The sequence below is a fragment of the Carcharodon carcharias genome, chromosome 21 (assembly GCF_017639515.1).
Source record: "Carcharodon carcharias isolate sCarCar2 chromosome 21, sCarCar2.pri, whole genome shotgun sequence".
NCBI lineage: Eukaryota > Metazoa > Chordata > Chondrichthyes > Lamniformes > Lamnidae > Carcharodon > Carcharodon carcharias.
This window is the reverse complement of record NC_054487.1, coordinates 46,014,388-46,039,824: the sequence shown is the minus strand read 5'-3', so window position 1 is coordinate 46,039,824 and position 25,437 is coordinate 46,014,388. Positions and strand designations below refer to the sequence as shown.

Here is a 25,437-nt window from a genome sequence, read left to right as displayed (position 1 = left end):
AGCACAGTGGCGGGGTGGGGGTGTGGGGATGGGGGGGATGTGCTGTGGTTTGGTGGGGGTGCTGCAGGAAGTAAAAGCTTGACACAAATATTCTGAACTCTGAATCTACATAATTTAGATCAGAAATGGATGACTTAGTGATGCCATGGTACATTTAAAAGTCAGAGTTTAAAGAAAAAATAAACAATAAGATTATAACATATAAAAGGAGCAAATTCAGAAAAGCTGCACTCTCAGCTTGAAACCTCACTAGACAGGAGCATAGTTTAGCTATGCTGCTTCTCTAATTTGGCATGAGATTAGCTTCCCTGACTCCACAGTTCAAATGAAGGTGCCCCTTCCCAGGACTTACCATACGGTAAGGTCAGTAGATTGATATCCTTCTACATAAAATTAATTGCCTGCGGAAGTGTGACAGTTGCCAGCAGCTGTTAGCAGGGTCCTTAAGCCTCCCACTGGGAGTTCACCTGAAAAAGGACCATAACCAATTTTAACCCCTCAGTCTCTACTAGCAATGGTCTAAAGACCACTCCTTCTTATCCCTGAACGATAGGACCTGTGGTGGTTCCAAATCACTTGTATAATGTAGGGTTAGTAGTTCTGTTAGCCACCTGTAGACCATTGAAGAATTAATAATTGTAGGTATTTCCTCCTCATTTTGATGCCCCGTACCACAAAACATAAAACAGATTTTCTCTGAATGTTTTTGTTCATTTCATTTTTGAATTTATTTTCCTGTATGTACTTAATTGCAAACACACTCAAAACATATGGAAGCAATTACATTATTCTCTCCCCCTGCTGTGTCTCACTCTGGTGTGCATATTAGAAATACTGTTTCAACCTTATATTACATCATGTAATGCTTCTTTCTTTTATCTTTTACCCTCCGGTTTCCCCTCTTTCTCAGTCTTCATCATCTTCTCCATGCCACTATCTCCTTCCTCTCTGTCCTTTTCTTATACTCTCCTCCTCTTCTGTTTTCTCTCATTCTGTCTTACCTTCAAATGTGCCTCTCTCCATTATCTATCATTCCTTTCTTGACTTTATCTTCCTGTGTCTTGCCTTTCCAATGCCTTGAATTAAGCAGGCCATCTGTTTGAATACATATTGATACATATGTATGTATCATAGAAACATAGAAAATAAGAGCAGGAGTAGGCCATTCAGCCCTTCGAACCTGCTCCGCCATTCATCATGATCATGGCTGATCATCCAACTCAATAGCCTGCTCCTGCTTTCTCCCCATATCCTTTGATCCCTTTCACCCCAAGAGCTATATCTAACTCCTTCTTGAAAACATACAATGTTTTGGCGTCAACTACTTTCTGTGGTAGTGAATTCCACAGGCTCACCACTCTCTGGGTGAAGAAATTTCTCCTCATCTCAGTCCCAAATGGTCTACCTCGTATCCTAAGACTGTGACCCCTGGTCCTGGATTCCCCCACCATCGGGAACACCCTTCCTGCATCTACCCTGTCTAGTCCTGTTAGAATTTTATTGGTTTCTATGAGATCCCCCCTCATCCTTCTGAACTCCAGCAAATATAATCCTAACTGACTCAATCCCTCCTCATATGTCAGTCCCACCATCCCAGGAATCAGTCTGGTAAACCTTCGCTGCACTCCCTCTATAGCAAGAACATCCTTCCTCAGATAAGGAGACCAAAACTGCACACAATATTCCAGGTGTGGTCTCACCAAGGCCCTGTATAATTGCAGCAAGACATCCCTGCTCCTGTACTCGAATCCTCTCGCTATGAAAGCCATTTGCCTTCTTTACCGCCTGCTGCACCTACATGCTTACCTTCAGTGACTAGTGTACGAGGACACCCAGGTCTTGTTGCACATTCCCCTCTCTCAATTTATAGCCATTCAGATAATAATCTGCCTTCCTGTTTTTGCTACCAAAGGTTTGCTACCAAACCTCACATTTATCCACGTTATACTGCATCTGCCAAGCGTTTACCCACTCACTCAGCTTGTCCAAATCACACTGAAGCATCTCTACATCCTCCTCACAGCTCACCCTCCTCCCCAGCTTAGTGTCATCTGCAAATTTGGAGATGTTACATTTAGTTCCCTCATTTAAATCATTAATATATATTGTGAATAGCTGGGGTCCCAGCACTTATTCCTGCGGTACCATTCTAGTCACTGCCTGCTGTTCGGAAAAAGACCCGTTTATTCCTACTCTAGCATTCTTTCTTAGACATTTAATAGTCATAAGAGGAGCTATTTAAATATTCAATAAAAAAGGACATGGATCAGGTTTTCTTTCTCCAGCACCAGCTTCAGTGAAGACTATTAACATTTTAAATCTCGTGGTGGATTTCCTAGTTTGACTTTGAAACACCAGCATCAAGGAAATCATCCTTGTTTTTTGTATTTAGCACCTTTCGCATAAAACAAGCAAGCCATATAATTACAGAAATGAGATAATTAAAACTGGTGTTAGGCCTCCATTAATATGACCCCATAGTCACATCTGTTTTGAAATGCATGACATCGACATAAAGTGACTTAATCTCAGATTTTTCTCTCCCTCCCAGAGGTGAAGCTTCAAGCTTCTGCTTCACATCTGCCTCTGACTGAGGGCTTATTGGATAGGATGGCTGTTCTTTCTGTGAGAGAGCAATAACACTTGTGCATCTGTTCTTCTTGCAACACTTCCCTAGGTGATCTGGATTTTCATTGTTTACATGAGCTTGTGGTCTTGATACTTGAGCTTAAAGGAATCAAAAGAGTGAAGGTATTCTGCCCTTAACAGTTGAATATTTGAAGAGCACAAAAATGATTCACCTAAACATATTAGATCAATGAAACCAAAGCCCTGAGATATGTTTGCAATGTCACTCATCAACATCTTCATTCAGTTCGACACAAGTAATTAACTATTATTTCATAATTAATTGTATAGTAAGTGACCTATGAGATGATTCCTAATTAAAATGGGTGTCCCTCTTGGCAAAGGTTTTGAAGTTTATAAGAGCAGATGGCTTTGTCTGTTTTTGCTGGTAGAACTTCAATTAGCGATCAGTTGCCTTTTAACTTCAACACATCTAAAATCTGTTTTCTAATCATTTTTCTTTTCTTTTCTACATTTAGGCCTCATCAGTGCTAATTACACAGCAGAGTGAAATGATGGCAAACTCAACAGAGGCAAATGAATCTCTCAGCAACGTAACAGGCTTGTTTGACCCTGAAAGAGGGAGTTCTTACAAAATGGTTGAAGTGATCTTCATTGTGATTGTGGCAGGATCTTTAAGTTTGGTGACCATTATAGGAAACATTCTGGTCATGGTTTCTATCAAAGTAAACAGACATTTACAAACTATTAACAACTACTTTATTTTCAGCTTAGCCTGTGCTGATTTGATTATTGGTGTATTCTCTATGAATCTATATACCATTTATATTGTAATTGGCTACTGGCCAATGGGCCCAGTGGTGTGTGATTTGTGGCTTGCTCTAGATTATGTTGTCAGTAATGCCTCTGTCATGAATCTCCTTATCATCAGCTTTGACCGCTACTTCTGCGTGACAAAACCCCTTAGCTACCCTGTGAAGAGAACAACTAAGATGGCAGGGATGATGATCGCAGCTGCTTGGGTGCTGTCATTTATCCTGTGGGCTCCTGCCATTCTCTTCTGGCAGTTCATCGTAGGGGGGCGAACAGTTAGTGAGGGTGAGTGTTATGTACAGTTTTTCTCAAATCCAGCTGTTACTTTTGGCACTGCTATAGCTGCCTTCTATCTCCCTGTAATTATTATGACGATTTTGTACGTGCACATATCTCGTGCCAGTAAGAGTCGAATAAAGAAGAATAAGAAGGAACCTGAATCAAGCAAGGGCACTGTTTCTCCCAGTCTAGTGAAGGGCAGAATAATGAAACCAAATAATAATAACATATCAAATACTCCTGATCAGTTGCCGCACATCAAAATGCAAAATGGCAAAATAACTGGTGACATAACAATTGATAATTGTGGTCAAGGAGAGGAAAAGGAGCTTTCCAACGAGTCAACTTCCCTCAGTGTGGTCCCATCAAACCAGAAGGAGGAAGGGGCAATCCAAGAGAGCTCAAACATCTCTACTACACAAAGTCGTTTCAGGATGGACAACTCTAAACTCTCGTGTATAAAGATAGTTAGCAATTCTCAAAAAAGTGACTACTGTGGCACCACAGTAGAAATAGTACCAGGTAGCAGCAAGAATGGGAGTGACAGAGAGATCAGAGCAGCCCATAAGATCATTAAAATGACCAAGACCCCCGCTAAGAAGAAGAAGGCAGCTGTAACCCGAGAGAAGAAGGTGACTAGGACCATCCTGGCTATTCTCCTGGCATTTATCATCACCTGGACTCCATACAATGTCATGGTGCTCATTAACACCTTCTGTTCAATCTGTGTCCCCAACACAGTCTGGACTATTGGATACTGGCTCTGTTACATCAACAGTACCATCAACCCAGCCTGCTATGCACTGTGTAATACTACCTTCAAAAAAACCTTCAAGCATCTTCTCTTGTGTCAGTACAAGAACATTGGTGCAACAAGATAAAAACAGCTACAAGCACAACTTTATGAACATTTTATACATATTGATGATGGTGACTTTCATAATATACATCCAAAAATGTATGTAAGTAATATGTTAATTGTGTCAGATTATGGGTCAAGTAAACATCTATTATATGTAATATTGAAAGCACATTTAAATTATATCCAATGAATTTGTAATGTCTGTTATAAATGAAGGGTGTGCTGATTGTTAGAATGTATTTATGAGTGAACTGGAAGATGAATTTGCCCAAAATTTAAGCACCATAAAATATAGCATAAACATGTTTAATGCGGAATGTTCACTTTTACAACATTACTCAATATGAAAAATGTTAATGAGTTATATTATTGTAATATAACTTATCCAGTTTCTTCAAATCATACAATGTACATGGTGCTTCTACTGTGCGTACCCTCTGTTTCCATTTCGCAACAGTTCTGTTTGACTTGTTTAAATACTAACTCATTCATTATTTTGAAGAATGCATTCATAAGAAAGAGAAAAATTTCCATTTTAAACTGCAGACAGTTCTCCTGATCTTCTAATAATTCATATTCATGTGGTCCCACTGATAGCAATGTGCCAAATTGGTTCCTTTAACGATTCCCTGATCTTTATCAGTGTTTAACTCTACCCAAAATCAATAAGATCATAACAGCCTTGAGCTCCGTGTTCACTGAAAAAAATACTACCTTTTCGTAAATTGAGCTTGATTAGAATTCATAGAATCTTGGCAGGGCTCCACTGGTGGCACACAGCCTCATGTAAAGGAAATTAGTGAATTCTGTTAAATTAAGTCATTTTGTAAACTCCGTCAAAAAAATCCTAAGTGCATGTTTGTGAAATGTTATTGAGTCCCTCCAGCTATCAAACCTGTTCTTAGCCTCAATGTGTTTAGCTGAGTGAGTCAGTGGGCAGTGAGCAAGTGACCCTTACCCTCTAACATTAGGATTACTCCCTGGTCATAGTATAGGAGATGGACTTGCTATAAAGAAGGATGTAAAACAACAAAGTCATATAGCACCTGAAATGTAGGAAAACCTCACAGAGGAATAACCAGAAGCAAAAAAAAAGGCATAACCTGATCCCGAAAAGAAAAGTTATCAACCAAAGCGCAGATTTTCAACCCAGAGTTGAAAGTATATGTGGATAATATTTTTTGGGTGTTGGCTTTTAGTTTCTGGCATGCCATTGATATTCCAATGATATATAGTTTGGCTCAAGTTTAGTGCAAGTAAAAGTATTTCACTATAACTCTCCAGAGAAATGAATATGATTTAATGCATTTATAGTTAGGGACAGAAGAGTGCAATGAATTGCTCTGCAGGGATCTGTTTCCCCTCTGCCTTAATCTCTCCATCTAAGTAAGAATCTTAACAAAAACAAAATACTGCAGATGCCCGAAATCTGAAATAAGAACATAAAATTCTAGAAATACTCAGCAGGTTAGGCAGCAGCAGTGGAGAGAGAAGCAGAGTTAATGGGCAGAATTTTCCCACCCTGTTGGAGGCAGTCTCAAGGGTGAGCGGGGTTGGAAAGTTCCGGAAATTGACTTTAGGGTGTGATCCCGCCTTCTTCCAGCTTTCCCCAGGGTGGGATAGAAAGTGAGCAGGGAATACCCTTGCATCAGTCAGGCGGGTAATTAAGAAGTGTTTTAAGAAGTAAGGAAGCAATTAAGACCATTCTTAATGCTAGATCTTGGATTTCCCAGCCATGGAACCTATTTTCTGTCTGGTCAGCAGCTCACCAGGATCACCGAGGTGAGTGCACAGTGGGATGAGTTTCTTCAATGAAACTGACAAGCTGGAAAAGCTTTGATTATGCTGAAGAGCTCCAGACATGGCCATTGAGAGACTGCTGTTCAAAGCACTTATTCTCGAAGAGGACAGGTGACTGCCACTTCTTGGAGTGCAGTTTACCTGTCCAGCACTTCCTTGCTGCCAGCTTTCACCACAACATGGGAGCACTTTATGCAGCTGCACCTTCCACTTCTGCTGAGGATCAAGAGCGGAGGCCACACCACTGTCAACTGCACCAGGAGTAGCAGGAGCAACACCAGCAACAGAACCAAATGTTTTCTCCTCAGCTGTGTGCTGCTCCACAGGGCAGATAGACATCGAGATCCAGCTAGAAGGAGGCGAGACCCTAATGCAGGGTCTACAGGCAGAGAATCAGCTCCCTCAATATGTCTGAGCACCAGTGCCTCAGGAGGCTCTGGCCCTCACAGCACTGCTGCTGTCATCTACAGTCTCCTAGAAAAAGATTTCTTTCTCTGTGGACCAGGTAGGCACACATTGCCAGTGGTGGTCAAGGTGCTTGTCACTGGAGGGGCAAACGCCTCATGGTCTCTGCCTCTCATCAAGTTTTGTTCCCACTTCTGCTGCAAAGAGAGAAAGCAGGGACGTGTGAGTGCTCGTAATGGTTTGTGCGTAGACGAGGAAAGGACAATATTTGTGGAAAGTGTCTGTGAGGCATGGATGTGAGAGGGAAATAGGCTGAGGGTGAATGTGAGTATTGACTCTTCAGATGGTATAGTTGCAGAGAGAGGAATGAGTGGAGCTGCGCTGACCAGAGGAATGCTGTGCAGGAGAATGCTGGACAAGTTAGATTGTGGGGCTTGGTATCTAAAAGTGTTATGCTCTCACCTTTCCCACCCTCCTGAGGTGCTGGATCATCTTGGTGCACTGTCTCCAGGGTGGAGGGGCCATATTTCTGCTGTAGACTGCCTTGGTCACTTCCATTCACACCCGCTTGTTTGGCAAGACTGCCCTCTTCTTCCCATCCTTTGCAGACCTCACCTCATTCTAGGCCCACAGATCTTGCAGCAGGACATCCAGGTAAGAGATTAGTCTCCAGGCATTCCCAGGTCTCCCCTCCATTCCTGAGTTTGCTGCAGCCTAAGAAATCCAATGATGGTGAGCCCTGGTAACCCATGCTGTGATCCCTTTAATTAGAAATCCATCCTTAGACAGAATGGATGCATCATCCCTCACAACCTCCTTAGTTGTTCAGGGAATCTGGAGGCGAGATGACATTAAGCTTGTTCTGAAAAGAGCAAGGGCCAAGAGTGCAAATCAGTAAGTCAGATGCCTGACCCAAAATTGGTCCCATCATTCCAGCAAGGAATAAAGTTGGAAGATTCTGCTTAAGGTTGCAGCTCGATGACCTTTCATCAGACTTTTTCACCAAGGCTCCTTAGACAGCGCCTTCCAAACCCATGACCTCTACCACCTAGAAGGACAAGGGCAGCAAATATATGGGAACACCACCACTTAGAAGTTCCCCTCCAATCCACTCGCCATCCTGACTTGGAAATATATTGCTGTTCCTTCACTGTCAATGGGTTAAAATCCTGGAATCCCTTCCTAACAACACTGTGGGTGTATCTACGCCACATGGACTGCAGCGGTTCAAGAAGGCAGCTTATCACCACCTTCTCAAGGGCAGCTAGGGATGGGCAATAAAAATTCTGGCCTAGCCAGCAATGCCCACATCCTGTGAAAGAATAAAAAAAAGGTAATTGACGTAAAAAGTTCACTCTGTTTCTCTCCCCCAAATGTTGCCTGACCTAGGCATGAATTTCATTGCTTAAAAATACATTTTTCTATAAACTTTTAATGACGGCACCCATGTGACAATCATTGAGTCTGCTAAGTAAAGGGCAATCCCAAATAAACCATTCTCCTCCCACTGGAGATTCATCCCAAATGGATGATTTTTTGTCAGCTAACAGCTGCTGGGTTGTTAAGAGAACTGACTTGGCTTCTCCAAAGACTGTATGTGTATTTCAAGGTAACCTGATATGCTTACAATTGGATTATTAGCACTCCAACCAACGTGCAATCTGAATTGCTCTGTGTTGCTAACTTTCAGACATTACCAGATGAAGCACTTGATTCAGTGAAGGGAGAATTGCACCATTGGGATGACAGGGGTGGACAAAAGAGATGAAACATCTGACCTTGTTCACCTAGATTCACAACATTAGGCTTTGGTACCTGCTTTCCATCACACTATGTTTCCTGCCAGCCACAATTGGAAGAAAATTATTATCCTTTGCAGTTGCCACTGAAGGAAACATCTTTGGTAAACCTCAACAGATCTAGAGTATTAATTATCAAAAATGCCTGAACAGCTTATTTTAACAAGTGAGACCACAGCAAGAGATCCAATAGACGAAATCTTGTGGATGCGATCGGCGTCTCGGCCGTGGACTGGAAACCAGCGAAACCCCTATGTTGCCTCTTTTCGAGAAGGTACACCATACCAAGTGTCACTCAGGCACTTAATAGGCCAGTGGCGGGCCTTTCCCTGGGATCAAGGACACCAAGTGGAAGGCCCACTGAGACTTGCCAGCCAATCAGAGGCAAGGCTGTGGCTGCTGCCAGTACTAACCCACCCGAGACCTCGGATCGAGAAGGGATCTAGGCACAGGTGAGTGATGGCGGGTGGGGGGGTGTGGTTGTGGTGGGAGTGGAGGTGACAGGGGTGGGAAGCAAGGACGGGGGTGGCTTTCAGTGGGCCCTCCTCCCTTTCTAGATGCTGATCAGAAACTGAGTGCCTTAGAATAAGGGATCCCGCCACCAAACAGCCCCCACCCTCCCCCGCTGCCACCCACACCAGGAGCCCACAAGCAACCCCACAGGTGTTTGCTCATTGTGTTTCCCACATAGCAAGTCCCACGCCTTCCACTGGGTTAATACCAGTGGTTAAGAGCTTCAATTGGTGGTGCGCAGGAAAGACGTCCATAAGTCTTCTCACAATGGATTTATTTGGGGTGGAGGTAGGTCGGTGGCAGTGTCCCACCCTCCAATCTCCCACCCAATTAAAAGATCCCCTTGTCACCAAACTTGCCATATAAAAGGGCACAAGATTCCATCCAATGTGTTTCAGAAAAAAGGCTGTTGCAAGTTTAGTAAATGGATTCTAAAATGTGGCCTTGGTTTAAAAAAAAGCCACACACATAATGTCTTCTCCAATAAATTTTAGAATAGGAGAACTGTTCTGTGTTTCCAGATATTCAGTTGTATCTCTACTCAGATATTTTGTGTTAAAATTTGCAAGGGTATAGAGAAATTGGCATAAAACACTTACATGTCTCCAAGTAACCAATCGGGAGTGTCCAAACTAAAATAAAAGACCAAGAGCTTTGAACAGCTATGTTTATTCAAACTCTTCATCACCTTATGTTGATAAGTTCTGAAATAATTATCATTGATTTCAAAATGTAGAAGTCTATACTGAATTGTGGGCTACATGCTTCTCAATACAAATGATCAACACACTCTTTCTGTAATTATGGTGTACTTTATTTATTGATACTTCTATAAATATGAAATGAAAGATCGCCTGGCAGAGTGATCATTTTATTAAAACATCTGCCACATTGGAAACTTGTACAGGGTATTTCCATCAGGCCATAGAAAATGAATCATTAACAATATTTTAAGGTAGAAATACTATGGGACAATAGGGCTAATGAAAGGTGTTGCTCCATATATTCCACATTATTGATTTCTTTTAGTTGTCTATTCATTGTGATTAAATGACGTGAAACCGTGTTTGTGTTACAGGCATCTCATTTTAACACATTCTCAAAAGTATGCACGCCAACAGATTTCTATTAATGACCTTTTTATTTGTGTGCCCATTAACATCTTCAATATGTATGTGCAAAAAGTGCTAGAATGTCACAGTCTAGTGAAGTTTCCATTCTCTTATATACTTGAACAAATAGAAATGACTGCTTTGGATCGTAATCCATAAATGAGACAAGACTGTCTGATGAATAGTACTGTGATGTCAGCATTCTGATATTAAGATTACATTCCCTTGTCCTCCATGCCATCATTTATTCTTATTTAGAGCTCAATATTTGCATGAATTGTTGTATTTTCAAAAAGGGCTGCTCTGTGAACAATGAGCCATAAAGGCGAGGCCCAGATTGTTAGACACCAATGTGCCACCTTTCTAAGAGCTGGTGAACAGTAGTGGTGCAGTTATAAGCTTAGAGACCTCAAACCAGAGATTACACCAAACTCTAGTGATGGATCCATCAAGCAAAGGTGCTGTCCCTTACATGTTTGACTCTGACTTCAGTGGGGAGAGAATGGATCTGCTGGGAAATGTCAATAGAAATGTTACCATCAGTTCTGACAGTTGAAAAGAACTAAATAAGATGGGTGAAAGCACAGTGTGTTTACAGATCTACACTGAAACGTCAACCAAGTTAAACAGTCTCTTCCATGGTAAATTTTCATATTATTTATTATAATTAGTACTGACATTAGCAGTTTATTTCTTTTATTACTTGATTAAGTCAAAGACATGACATTTTGTTTCCCTTAGTTTGCATACACTGGCAAATCATTTATAGACACCGACTCTGTTGGAGCATACTTTTGTATTTCAATAAGTGATCTCATTAGATGTACATAGCACACCATTTCATTATGGAAATTTTTCATAAATGATGCATTAATGAATAATTGTTGGTGTGTTAAAATGGAACCATGGTGCCACAGTTATTGGAAAAAAAATCAGCTTTATTAATTAAGAATGATAATTGTGTGAAATAACATAAAGCATCCTAAATGTTTTATTACCAATGGGTGGCAGTCTTATGCACTAACTGATGCATCAATTGAGATCTGTATGTCAAATTTATATGTGTGTGTATATTGTATTTAGGTGTAGGAAGACAGCAAGAATATAAACATATATTTATATGGAAAAAAGACTGAATTATGTATATATGATGTATAGATATTTATGTAGAATAGTTTTAATTATTGCACTGCAGCAGTACAACAGTACATCAACTTGTGATGCTTGGAAGCTGTTGGATACAGGTTCAACATGAAATGCGATCCTGATTTCAGCCCTGCTGAAGAAGCTAATGGAGAGTGGCCACAGTGCCTCTAATGTACATATAGTGAGTTATCCCAAATTGGCATTGGCAATGATATGAGTAGATACTGCTTGCCATGTTCTCGTGTACATTTGTGGTGTGCAATTCAGTGAACAGAAAAGGGTAAAAGGAAGTCAATGCCTGTTATCCTCTAAAATACTTCTAGTTACTCTTCTTTTCATTATTTTACAATCAGCTTTTTTAGTGTTTTGCAAAAAATATCAGCTTTGTTTTATTTTTGTTTATTCCTGGGATGCAGGCATCGCTGGCAACTATTACCCATCCCTAATGGCCCTGAGAAAATTCGATGAATTGAGTGGATTTCTAGGCCATTTCAGAGGATAGTTAAGGGTCAAACATATTGGTCTGAGATGAAAGTCACATATAGGCTAGACCGGGCAAGAACCACAGGTTTCCTTCCCTAAAGGGCATCCTTGATCCAATGGGTTTGTAAGAGATTTGATAGCTTTGTGGTCACTAATACTGACATCCACTTTCTACTTCCAGATTATTTGAAAAATAAATCCACATTCCCAAACTATCATAATAAGATTTGAATTCATGTTCTCTCAAGCATTAGTCTATGGATAACTAGACCAGTAACATAACCATGACAGTAATGTACTAAAATTGTACAAATGTGCTGTGATGCGCTGAGTCTTTGTCTGCTTAGTTTTATGATGTTTGAGAGTAGATGTAAAGTAATTGATGTTTCTGTGAGAGATCCATGTGTGCATGTCATCATTTAGAAAACATAATAGTCAAGATTACTGGTTTGGAGTTTTCACAAACAAGTGATCAGAATTGTTGGGATAATTTTCATCTTTGCGAATTGGGTCGAGTGCATCATTTTAGGAACTGCCCGATTTTAATTTCTATTGGTCCAAACATAATTGAAAATTGGGAGTGAGCAGGAGTGAGTAATGCACTCCATCAGTTTACCACCCAAATGATGAAGATGAGGATTCCCCCTGTTGAGTAAAGTTACCAAACTACAGATAAAAAAAAATCAGAATCCCACATAATAACAAAGGAATTTAATCTATTTCAGTTCTGTAAACCAAAGGCCCACATTTGTAAAGGATGCCATTGCTGAAAATAATCCCCCCACAATCCTGGAATTTTTCAGTCCACATGCATCAATGGCCCGAATCTAGAATACTTTGACAGAGCAAGTCAGAGAGCAGACTACTTATAATTTATTGAATTTGATTATCAAGTGACACTGCTGGGTTGGGTTTGCATATGTTACTTGTTTAATTTTTCAATCGTTGCACAAACATGGACAGCTAGGTATCCTTTCATGTGCATGTGAAAACTTTATCTCCATTTCTGAAGAAGGTGGAGAAATGTTAACTTTCCTAGCTGCGGTTATAACTATTGTCTACATAAGAAGTCACTGCCCAATGAAAATAATTCATTTTTAGACATTTCAACATGATGAGGCACCACACAAATGCAAGTATTGTTATATTTTCAGTGCTTTGTAAATGAAATGCACTTATAATTATATTTTAATTGAAATCTAAGTCTGCGCTGGTTTTCAATGTTCCTTTTGGCATCTGTTTGATTATGTTAATAATAACTAATTGGAGGTGTTATTTATTACCGTATTCAATTAAAACATTAAACTGTGACTATTGACAGTTATTTGTTCATTAAAAAGTAGCATCTTAAATTTAAACCATCTAAAAGCTAGACTTGCTAAACAATATTAAGGACAGACTAAAGTCTGATGCATATTTAAAACTTTACCTAAAAAGCAAACAGTTCAACATGTATCAGAAGCTACTTTTTCCAGATGTGTGGTTTCACTTTTTATGATTAAAGGTGAACATCCAACAGCAATATTAATTTTTGTTATCTTTTCTCCAAGCATATTATGAGGTGAACCCTGATCATACTCTTTCCTCCCCAACATGAATGGACATAATTAATTTAAAGTTATCTCTAAAAGACTGGTGTTGCAGCACCTTTGGAATTATCCTATTTGCACTGTTGGGCTCCCTCTTGGTGGCGGAATCCTGCAGGGAGCCCTCCTGGCCTTGAAAATGAACCTTTACCCTGTGAAGTGTGTCCGGGTGGATTCAGAGGAGAAAATGGATATCTGTTCATGCTGAAATTCCATCCCAAAGAGAAAAGTCCTGGCCAGTGGCTTGATGTATCGTGCAGCTATTGGCAGATGTTGGTGATAACAGAGCCATTTCACAAGGACAATTGTTGCAGTGGCTGCTGCAATCAAACATAGCTAGCGTTCCAGGAGCACCGGAACATAATAATAAAACACATGTCTTGCCAACTGTAACTAACTGCTTACACTAGCCAAGGTGGCCTTTAATCCTTAAAGCCAAGCACTATCTGAGCAACACTGGATATCAGGAATGCTATGGTGGATAAGTTATTCCCTTCAATATGTCATTTCAATATTTGCACTGTCACTTCTTCAAAAAGTCCTGGAAATGCCAAGAAAGGCCAACAGCCAGCAAGCTCCCCACCTGATCTTCCACTCATGATCACTCCATTGACATCCAATATCAGGTAACAGTGGGACAGCAAATCCAGCACAAGTATTGTGTCTATTGTTACTTTGTGAATGCTTTCACTTCCCTCTCTGAGTCAGTTCAAAAGTTGTTGAATGTGTCCCGATTTCTGTTTATTAATTTATAACATCTTGTATTTATTTGTATTGAATTTTATCAAATATATTTTAAATTTGGTTTTTAGGGTTTGAATTTCAGTGAAAACTTACATCAGTGCTCCCCAAACTTTTTCCAACTCTGACCCCATATTAATGCTTGAAAATTAGTTTGACCCCCAAAGCGATTGCTTAAGTGGGGGAAAGAGTTGTTAAGAGGACAAGGTGAGGAGGGGGTTGGGAGGTGGGGTGTGGTGTCAGTGTTGTTGAGCATGGACAAATAGTTTGCCCATAATAGCTTTGACACTCTGATGGGGCCTCGGAGCTAAGAATCATGCACGCACGTATAATGGAGCCTCAGCGATGATCCCAGGACTGCCTTGCCATTCTCAACAGCATTTATTCAAAGTACCTCCTTCATTACGAGCACATCTAAGGAAGTCTGATTGATTAGCCAATCACTGCACTGAATTCAATGACCAGTTAGGGCACTGAAAGAACAGCCAATCAGGGAAGTAAAAAGCTATCCCATAGATGAACTGTTTAGGACAAAAAAATTCATGAACCAGCCAGAGTCTCCTCTCAATAGTCACCATTGCTGCCTTGGAGCTCGAGACCCCGAATGATCACCCTGGGGCCAAAGGGGGTTGCGACCCACGCTTTGGGGAACCCCTGACTTATATCTTATTCCCATGGTGAAATCCATTATGCTTCCTGCAGTACCAGTTAAGCCTGTAGGTGGAAAACAGAATTACCTGGAAAAACTCAGCAGGTCTGGCAGCATCAGCGGAGAAGAAAAGAGTTGACGTTTCGAGTCCTCATGACCCTTTGACAGAACAATGTCACACATTGGCTGTTACAAATCACTTAGCCATATGTCCCATACAGCAGGAGTGATTGTACCATGGGGAGGCAGTGGCATAGTGGTATTGTCACTGCACTAGTATTCCAGAGACCCAGGGTAATGCTCAGGTTTAAATCCCACCGTGGCAGATGATGAAATTTGAATCCAACAAAAATCTGATGATAACCATGAAACCATGGTTGATTGTTGTAAAAGCCCATCTGGTTCACTAATGGGAAGGAAATCTGCTGACCTTACCTGGTCTAGCCTACATGTGACTCCAGAACCACAGATGAGGGAACTTAGGGATGGGCAATAAATGCTGGCCTAGCCAGTGACACCCAAAGCCTATAAGAATGAATTTAAAACAAATAGGAGTTTTAAATACTATGTATCTTTCATTTCAGGTGGGCTGCAAAACTGGGGTGCAGCATCGATCAGTGAAAAGGAAAGTTAATCAGGGCGCATAATAAGCAACTGGCCATTATTGGTAGTTCTTCCCCCACACCGCCCTTGCCTCAAACCCAAACAGAAAATATAGGAACTTAGAAGTGGGAGGAGGCCATTTAAGACCTCGAGCCTGACCTGCTCTTCAATGACCAAATATACCTGCCATTATCTCATATCCCTTAATACCTTTGGTTAATAAAAATCTGTCAATCTCAGATTTAAAATAAACAATTCACCCAATATCAATTGCTATTTGCAGAAAAAAGTTCCAAAATTCTACCACCTTTTGCATGTAAAAGTGATTCCACCCTTGAAAGGCCTGGCTCTAATATTTTTGGCTTTGGCTCCCATTCCTAGAATTACTAACCAGCAGCAGTAGTTTCTTTCTATCTACTCTGTCAATCAAATCACCCCTCAACATTATAAATTTCAGGGAATACAGCCCTGGTTTTTGGAGTCAGGTATTATTCTAGTAAATCTACGTTGCAGTCCCTCTAAGACCAATATTTCACTCCTAATGTGTGGCACCCAGAACTGACCACAGTTCTCCAGCTGTGGTTTAACCTGAGCTTTGTATAGCTGTAGCATGATTTCTAAACCCTTGTATTCTAGTCCATTAGATACAAAGGCCAGTATTCCATTCATTTTTTGATTTCTGTGCCTGTCCATGACATTTTAATGATTTACATACATGGACCTCAAGTCTTTTTGGACCTCCACCTGCTTCTAGCTTTTCAAATTTAGAAAATAGTTTTTCGTCCCAAGTGGATGACTTCACACTTGCCTACATTGAAATCCATTTGCCAAGTTTTTGTCCATTGACTTATCTATCAATATTTCATTGATATTTTATGCTTCCAACTACACAGCTTACAATGCTGACTATCTTTGTGTCATAGGTAAATTTAGAAATGTGGCTTTCCATCTATCATCCGTGTCAGTACTAAAAAGAATGGATAGTTGAGGCCCCAAACGCAGGTCCTTGTGGCACAGCACTAGTCACACCCTGCCTATTAGAGTACCTGCGCATTATCCCTACCCTCTGTCTCCTGCCACTCAGCCTATCCCCTAATTAGGTCAGTACTTTGCCCTTAATTCCATGTGCTTCAACTTTAGCTGTTGAAAATTACTCCCCATACCCTACTCTACAACAAAAAGGAAAAAAGTGAGATGGACAAATAGTTCTACTAAGTTTGGCTGTGACTGCAAAAAAGGACTGTTGAAAAATTCTCTGACCTCTATCTTCTTCATTGTTGTCAGCAGTCAGCATTTCTTGTGCTGCTGTCACTGTAGCTGTCCAAATACCAGTGGAGGGAGTTTTCAAAGCCTGTTTTACCCCCAAAAAATGAGTTATAAGTTCTGAAACCCAAGTTGCAATTGCACACACCATTCTGTGCACAGAATTCACATGTCACCACTTTGAGTCAAGTCTTCTCATAGGCATGTTGCCTGATTCCAACATGTGCCTATCTTAACATGATAATTAGGATTCTGCATTTATTTCAAGGCCCAGTTGTCCTTTTCAATAGCTTTGGCATGCTATTCAACGATTGTAAATTAGTCACAGATATCATGGGAGTAAATAGCCTGGAGAGCACCATTCCTGGTAATATACAAGGCATCATCAATTGCCATCTAGTAAATCATTGTTTAGTTTTTTGGACTGCTTTTGGGCTTATTGGGAGTTTGGCAGCTGGAACTGATAATACTTATTTGTGAAAGTAATTTGGAATTTTCATCAGGGGGGTTCTGGAAAGTTCCTGATGGTTCCAATGGGTTGAATGCTTTTGCTGCTATTCTGGTTGGAAGAGTCAGAGGACAAAGAGAAGGTGGAGCATTCTAAATTCCAGAGATCTGCAGCTTCAGAGAAAAGAGACATCAGGAAGACAGCTTACAGCAGGCCTTACCCTAGATGAGCAGAACTTCTTATCTGCATTTGACCAAGAAGCAATGTATGAGAAGGCTGCCCTTTACAGGGAGGCTAACACAGAATTCAATCCCTGCTGCAGCATCAACTGCAGACCAGCACCCTAAGGCCATGTACACCCTTGTCTGCAGCTGTGAAAGCCACTATGGCTCTGAACCTTTATGCCTTTGAGTCATTCCTGATTAGAACAGATGACATCACAACCAGCTGATTTTCCAAAGCAATTGCTTTATTCCTTAGTGTATGCCCCAAAGAAAGAAACATTATGCAGGTCTGTGCCAGGTTTACAGGTAATTGTCATGATGCCTTCATCTTGTGCCTAATCCTCAGCACCAACCCCACCGCCCCCCCCTCCCCCCACCCACCCAACCCTTTACTCAGAAGATTGTGTCAAGTCTTGCTGCTTGAAATGCTATCCTCCCCAGATATACCTCTCAGGAATCTGAGCATAGATGCAGAGTTGAGGTCCAATCAGTGACAAATCAGAGGCCTCCTGAAACAACATTTCCACTGCCTAATAGGTTTGGATGTGTCAGACAGTCTCCAGTATTGTTGTTGTCTGCTGCATTCTATGCAACTTTGCTCCACTCACATATTGTGTCAATTGCTAAGGACGACAGTGAAGAGCAAGGTCCACTACTCCTGCCTGTGTTGGTATTGTTGGTTGAAGGATGACCATCAGATGGACCATTGGGCGAATCCAGTATCCCAGCAACCTCCTGATTACCACAGCTTTGCAAAGTCCTCTTCCTTAGTAAACACCAAAGTAAAGTATTCATTTATTACCTCAGCCATGTCTTCTGCCTCCACCAATAAATCTCCATTTTGCTCCCTTATTGTCCCAAAATCTCCCCTGACAACCATTTTATTGTTAATTTGCCTATAGGAGGAATTTAGATTCTCTTTTATATTAATCACTATTCTTGCACTGTTGCTTTGTCCTTATTTATTTTTCATTTCTTCTCTGTAATTTATGTTCAGCCTGATTCTCTCTTGTATTTTCATGCTGACATCTGTCATAAACCCTTTTTTTACTTTACCCTTCTTTCTAACTCGTTTGTTATCCAGAGATCTGTGGTTTTGGTTACCCTCCCTTTCCTCCATACAGGAAGGTGCCTGGAGGATACCTGAACCATCTCCTTTTTAAATGCCACCCATTGCACCATTATATACCTGCTTGTCAGTGTTTGACTCCTGTTTATCTGGGCTAGATCAGTCCTCATTTTACTGAAATTAGCCATCCTCCAGTTAAGTGTTTCATTCTGGATTTCTCCTTGTCCTTCTTCATAACTAAGTTAAACCTTATAATACTGTGATCACAATTCTTGAGATGTTCCTCCATTGTGACAATCTCAATGTGATCTATTTCATTCCCCAGGACTAGATGCAGCAATGCCTCCTTCCTCGTCAGGCAGGATTTTTTGAACATACTTCACCTTTCTCTGTCCTGAACATTCACTGACCCATTTGATATGGGAAGAATTAAGGTCTCCCATTATCAATACTCGATAGTTGTTGCACTTGTCAGTAATTTGTTTGCAAAACTGCTCTTCTATCTCCCTCCCTCTATTTGATCGTTCATAAAACACACCAAGTAGCAAAATAGCTCCTTCATGGTTTCTTACCTCAAATCAATTAGATTCTGTCTATGATCCCACAGGGGCTTTTCTTTCTTGCATAATAATATTTCCTTAATCAAAAATGTTTCCTCTCCTTTTTCCCTTCCCTATCTGCTCAGAATTCTTGGTATCCAGAAATAATAAGCACCTAAGCCTTCCCTCTTAGGAGAGATCAGGGGACTTCATCACAGATGTTCTGGGGTCTTATTCTGGTTGCAGCCCTCCCTGTGGGCACAGATCGCTTTTTGTTGTTAATCTATAATTAAGATACTTGTGAAAAAGGCAGTGAAACAATTTCCGAGTGAAATGAAAGAGAAAAAACAGGTGTTTGTGACTTAGCCATTTGTCTCCAGAGTGCTGCTGAAGAGTGCAGGCTGAATGGTGCTTTTAAAAGACTGAACAGAAACTTTGTGGAGGATATGCTGCTTAAAACTGTATGAAATCAGTTTTGCATCAATGCTTGCTACAATAGGCATGCAAATCAGACTGTCATACATCTCCCTCTAGAGGCCAGGGGCGGTTTAATATTTTTTTAAAGATACAACACCAACAACAACAACATGCACTTATATAGCATAGACATTCTCAGCCAGGGTCACAGAACAAAATTAGCGTTGGCCATTCTTAGGAAATGCATTTTGGTGGAAGGTCTCTCACCTCATTTTTCTTTCCAGGTTGCCTTTGCATTGTCTGAAAACCCACCATTTAAAAAATAATATCCAAACATTGTTGTTTGGTGCACCTTCCGACAAATCACAGCGGCATTTCCTTGTTAATGGGGTGAAATTAATTCCTGCTTCTCTGAGCCCACCCCAATCAATTTTCTAGGTTTAATGGCATTGCAGACCATTTCCCTACTCCAAGAGTTGGATTGTCATGACTGTAAATAGAAGAGGTGAATTTTAGGCCTTGGCTAAGACTAAGGTACTTTTATTGTGAGGTTTTGCATGTAGAAAGCCTCTTCCAGACTCTCTCTCCATTAGTGGGTACTGAGGCTCTTTTCGTTGCTTCCTTGGACATCCTGTCACTATCCATCGGGTCGAGCTAGGAAGTTGTTTTGAGGGGATGGATGAGACGGAAATGGGCTGTGAACTCTGTTTGGGTTTTGATATGTAATCAGTCTGTCACATCTGGCTTTCCGTAGTCATGTGGCTATGCCATAAGGCAATCCCCCTGTAAACAGACACCTTAAGCTCAGTTCAATAAAGAGCTCTCACTGAGAAGTCACTGATGAAGCACTACTGTCCTTATATTTGAAACATGGGGCAGGAATTTCTCCCCGTTGAGGGGGTTATGTGGGGGCGGGCGTGAACCCGATCGGTGCCCCCGATCAGGGCCGCACCGCTGTTTTACGTGGGTGAGCCAATTAAGGCCGTCCCAGCATGATGCGCACCCAGAAGCGCTGAGCACTCCCTATGTGGGAAGGGGGGAATTCCCTGAGTCGGGGCCTGTGTGCGAAAGAGCACAGAAATCTCCCTGAGGCACCTCTGTGCCTCAGGGAGATTTGTTTAAGTCTTAAACATCTAAATAAAGAAATTAAAAACTTTTAAAACATGTCCCCTCATGTGACACTGTAGCATGAACTGGGACATGTCAATGAATTTAAAAAAAAAATTTTTATTGCATTTCTAAACCCTTCATGAAACCTCATCCTGCCCATGGATGAGATTCCATGAAAAATGGGAAGGCCACCTGGGCTCTCTGCCTGCCGCCAACCTTAAGGTTGGACGGGCAGCTCATTTAATTATTCCAATTAGTTTTTAACAGGCCTTAATAGGCCTTTAACAGTTCGGCGGGCACACAGCTGAGTCAGCTGCACGCTCGCCAAACTGAAAAACTAAGTGACATGCAGTGACATCGGGACACCCACCCCACATCACCACGCATCATTTTATGTGTCAGTGAGCGTGCCCCACCCCCACTCGCCGACCTGGAAATTCTACCCATGGTGTCAGAAGTGGAATTTTTACTGAGTGCAGAACTATCATCAAACCCAGAAGTCCAAGTGTCCCCAACAAACACAATGGAACAACAGCAGTCACCAAGGCAACAAGTGTCACGGGAACAACACTCTTCGGACAAGGAACATCAACCAGATGAACACCAATGTCAATGTGCACACATACCATGAAGAGATCTGCATGATTTAAAGACTATGTATGCAATGCATGTGCAGAGACTGACCAGTAGAACAAACAGTGTTAATGCATGAGAAAAGTGGGTGTATAGTGGGTAACTTGGGTAACTCACAGTCACACAGGATCGAGCATGCCAATGTGTCTTCTGTTCACTAGGAAAAAGGAGATGTTTGTATCTTTTGTTTAGGTTTTGAAATGTGATCAATCTGATGTCACACCTGGCTTTCTGTAGTCATATGACTATGCCATGAGGCAATCTGTCTATAAGCAGACATCTTAAGTTCAGTTAAATAAAATCTCTGAGAAGATACTGATGAAACATGCCATCCATAAACTTGAAACAAACTCAGGCAGGTGGAGAAGGAACAATGAGTGGGATTGGCAAAAGGGAATTCCAGGATGGAGCAGGGAGAAGGTCTAGATTTCATTAAGCATTTTCCATTGCTCTTTTGCCTGATTTAAGATGACAGAGCAGTGAAAAATTTAGCGAAGGATAATTCTGAAAAGCCATATTAAGTCACAAATGATTAGCAATTGAGAGGCCAATCCAACCTGGAAATGTCTGAAATAAAAACTGAAGATGTTGGAAATACTCAGCAGGTCAGGAGTCCCCTGCCTGGGACTTTCCAACCCAAGATCTGCCCACTAATGCAATGCTGGCTTTGTATGGAGTTAGCTCGCAAGAAACTCTGATGGAAAGTAGATCTTCTCACTGTTTGTTCCCAGCATTCCCAGCCACTGCTTGGTATAGATATCCCCCTTATGTATTGTAACAAAGCTTCTCAACTGGAGATCTGCAGACACATAGGGTTCTGCGAGAAGGTGTTGAGGGGTCCGCTGATGTAGAGCCAAAAGTAATATTTTTCCTTTGCCCTATTGAAACAAGGTGGCAGCCATTCTCAAATTGGCAGAGGCCCACATTCCACATGCAGTATAGTGAGGTCACTGGAATTGGACTGCAATTGGAAGCTATCTGCAGTAGTGCGATGTTTGAAAAAGGTGAGTTGTTATACAGCATTGTGGAGAAGTGAAGGATGCACCTGGAGACAGACAGCAGTACATGGGGGTAGCCCTACCAACTCACCTGGAGTCAGTAAGACTACAACTTGTAGGAAAGTTCCAGTTTCCCTCTCGAAGTGGTTGGGATGGTGATGTTGACAACTGACCAGATGAGTTACATCCTGATCCCTGCACCCACCTCCTCTGCCACAAGATATGCCTTTCCCTGTCTAGAATCCAGCTGTGCGGGGGCCACTATTTAGTCACCTGAAGGCGGCCAATCCAATAACCCGTGAGGCAGGAGGTTCAGCTTGGGTAACTAACCTTGCAGCACCTCCCTAAACTGGGAATTAATGTTCTACAGGTTCACAATATGACTTACCAAATCATCACCTAGGGAGGTCAAAAGCATATTATGTTGTAACAATACACATATTAGGTAAAGAGCAGGTCAGTCAATATCTACAGAAAGATCAAGAAACACTTCTTTAGAAGGCGTTGGGATATCTGATCCTTTGTTCACCCCCTGGGATATCTAATGCTTTGTGATGATATATTCACTGGTATGAGATAGGTTTACTATCATTCGGATGAGAGCTGGGTTTTTAAAACATATATTTTGATTCCTAGGATGTGGGCAAAACTCACAATGGAACAATACGGAAACTTCTGTGCACTAAATAACACTTTAATGAGAATTTTGAAGCTAAACTGCCACCTTCAGCCCCATCAAATCTCTTAAAGGAGCTCACTGACAGTTCATCAGACAGCTCCCTCTGAACCAAGTTCAGTCAAATACCACTGGGGTCAATTTGGTGTGAATGCTCCAATAAATCAGCACTGCTTTTTCTACGGCAAAGTAAATGTTGGCCTCAATTCTGCACAAACAATTTATGTGAAGCTGGATCTTCAGCAATGGCATCAATGGAAACAAAGTGTCAAGCTAGGATCAACAATGACCATAATAAAAACAGAAAATGCTGGAAATACTCAGCAGGGCTGGCATGACCACTGCACAGTCCCTGTGGAGGCGAAGCCTGTCTTCACATTGAGGATACTCTCTATTTGTGTTGGGTGGCACTGCCATCATGTTAAATGGGATAGATTTCAAATAGATCTAGTAACTCAAGACTGGGCATCCATGAGGTGCTGTGGGCCATCAGCAGCAGCAGAATTGTACTCAGACACAATCTGTAACCTCATAGCCTGGCATATCCCCCACTCTACCATTACCACCAAGTTAGGGGATCAACCCTAGTTCAATAAAAAGTGCAGGAAGGCAAGCCAGGAGCAGTACCAGGCATACCTAAAAATGAGGTGTTAACCTGGTGAAGCTATAACACAGGACTACTTGCATGCCAAACAGCATAAGCAGCAAGTGATTGACAGAGCTAAGCAATCCCACAACCAACGGATCAGATCTAAGTTCTGCAGTCCTGCCACATCCAGTCATGAATTGTGGTGGACGACTAAACAACTCACTGGTGGAGGAGGCTCCACAAATATCCCCATCCTCAATGATGGAGGAGCCCAGCACATCAGTGCAAAAAATAAGGCTGAAGCATTCGCAACAATCTTCAGCCAGAAGTGCCGAGTGGATGATCTATCTCGGCCTCCTCTGGAGGTCCCTAGCATGACAGATGCCAGTCTTCAGCCTATTCGATTCACTTCATGTGATATCAAGAAATGGCTGAAGACACTAGATACTGCAAAGGCTATGAGCCCTGACAATACTCTAGCAATAGTACCGAAGACTTGTTCTCCAGAACTTGCTGCGTCTCTAGCCAAGCTGTTCCAGTACAGCTACAACACTGGCATCTACCCAGTTATGTGGAAAATTACCCAGGTAATTACACACAAAACAGGAAAAATCCAACCTGGCCAATTACCACCCTATCAGTCTACTCGCCATCATCAGTAAAGTAATGAAATGGATCATCAACTGTGCTATCAAGTGGCACTTGCTTAGCAATATCCTGCTCACTGGCGTTCAGTTTGGATTCTGCTAGGGCCACTCAGCTCCTGATCTCATTATAGCCTTGGTTCAGACATGGACAAAAGAACTGAACTCCCAAGGTGAGGTGAGAGTGACTGCCCTTGACATCGAGGCCGCATTTGACAGAGTGTGGTTTCAAGGACCCCTAGCAAAACTGAGTCAATGGGAATCAGGGTTAAGCTCTCCGCTGGTTGGAGCCATACCTAGCACAAAGCAAGTTGGTTGTGGTTGTTGGAGGTCAGTCATCTCAGTTCCAGGACATCACTGCAGGAGTTCCTCAGGATAGTGTCTGAGGCCAAACCATCCTCAGCTGCTTCATCAATGACCTTCCTTCCACGATAATGTCAGAAGTTGGGATGTTAGGTGATGATTGCGCAATATTCAGCACCATTCTTGACTCCTCGGATACTGAAGCAGTCCTTGTCCAAATGCAGCAAGGCCTGGACAATATCCACGCTTGGACTGACAAGTGGCAAGAATCATCTGTGCCACACACGTGTCAGGCAATGGCCATCTCCAATAAGAGAGAATCTAACCATCGCCCCTTGATGTCCAATAGCATTACCATCGCTGAATCCCCCACTATCAACATCCTGAACTGAACTGAACTGGACTAGCCATATAAATACTGTGGCTACAAGAGCAGGTCAGAGGCTAGGAATCCTGCAGTGGGTAACTCACCTCCTGATTCCCCAAAGCCTGTCCATCGTCTAGGCACTAAACAGATGAAATTATTGTTAATGATACAGGAAACATAAGGCAAGTTTCAGGAGTTTCAGCATGAATTCTACTCACTGATAATGAAGGACAATCAACATTATATCAATCAGTAAGTAGCAGGAAAAACATGGTGCTTGCACCAAACAGTGAGCGTCAAAACAAAGGGCAATAACAATCCAAGTAGAAAAGCAGGTTTCAGTTGTATAGCGGTTATTGTACTGGATTAATAACCCAGAGATTGTGAGCTCAAATCCCATCAGAAAGTTGTGAATTGAATAAATATTCAAGGAGATTAATTTGCTGAGTTAGGGGAGGAAAAGTGTGGGACTAAATTGGACAGTTTGTTCAAGGCACAAGTCAGGAGTGTGATGGAATACTCTCCACTTGCCTGGATGAGTGCAGCTCCAAAAACACTCAACAGGCTTGGCACCATCCAGGACAAAGCAGCCCACTTGATTCGCACCCCATCCACAAACATTCACTCCCTGCACCACTGACTTACAGTGGCAAGGGGGTGTATCATCGACAAGATGCACTGCAGCAACTCACCAAATCTCCTTAGACAGCACCTTCCAAAACCATGACCACTACCATCTAGAAGGACAAAGGCAGCAGACACATGGGAACACCACTA

At 41.8% G+C, this 25,437-nt stretch overlaps 1 protein-coding gene across 14 annotated transcripts in view; it reads left to right on the top strand.

Moving 5' to 3' along the window:
* Positions 1-4,961, top strand: part of chrm2a (cholinergic receptor, muscarinic 2a) — an 84,108-nt gene extending 79,147 nt beyond the window's left edge. For all 14 annotated transcript variants that reach the window (XM_041215383.1, XM_041215396.1, XM_041215390.1 and 11 more), the window contains one exon: positions 3,108-4,961. In XM_041215383.1, the coding sequence (XP_041071317.1) occupies positions 3,141-4,562 (1,422 nt within the window). In that variant the 5' untranslated portion in view covers positions 3,108-3,140 and the 3' untranslated portion in view covers positions 4,563-4,961. The remainder of the gene's footprint in view (positions 1-3,107) is intronic.
* The last annotated feature ends 20,476 nt before the right edge of the window (positions 4,962-25,437 follow it).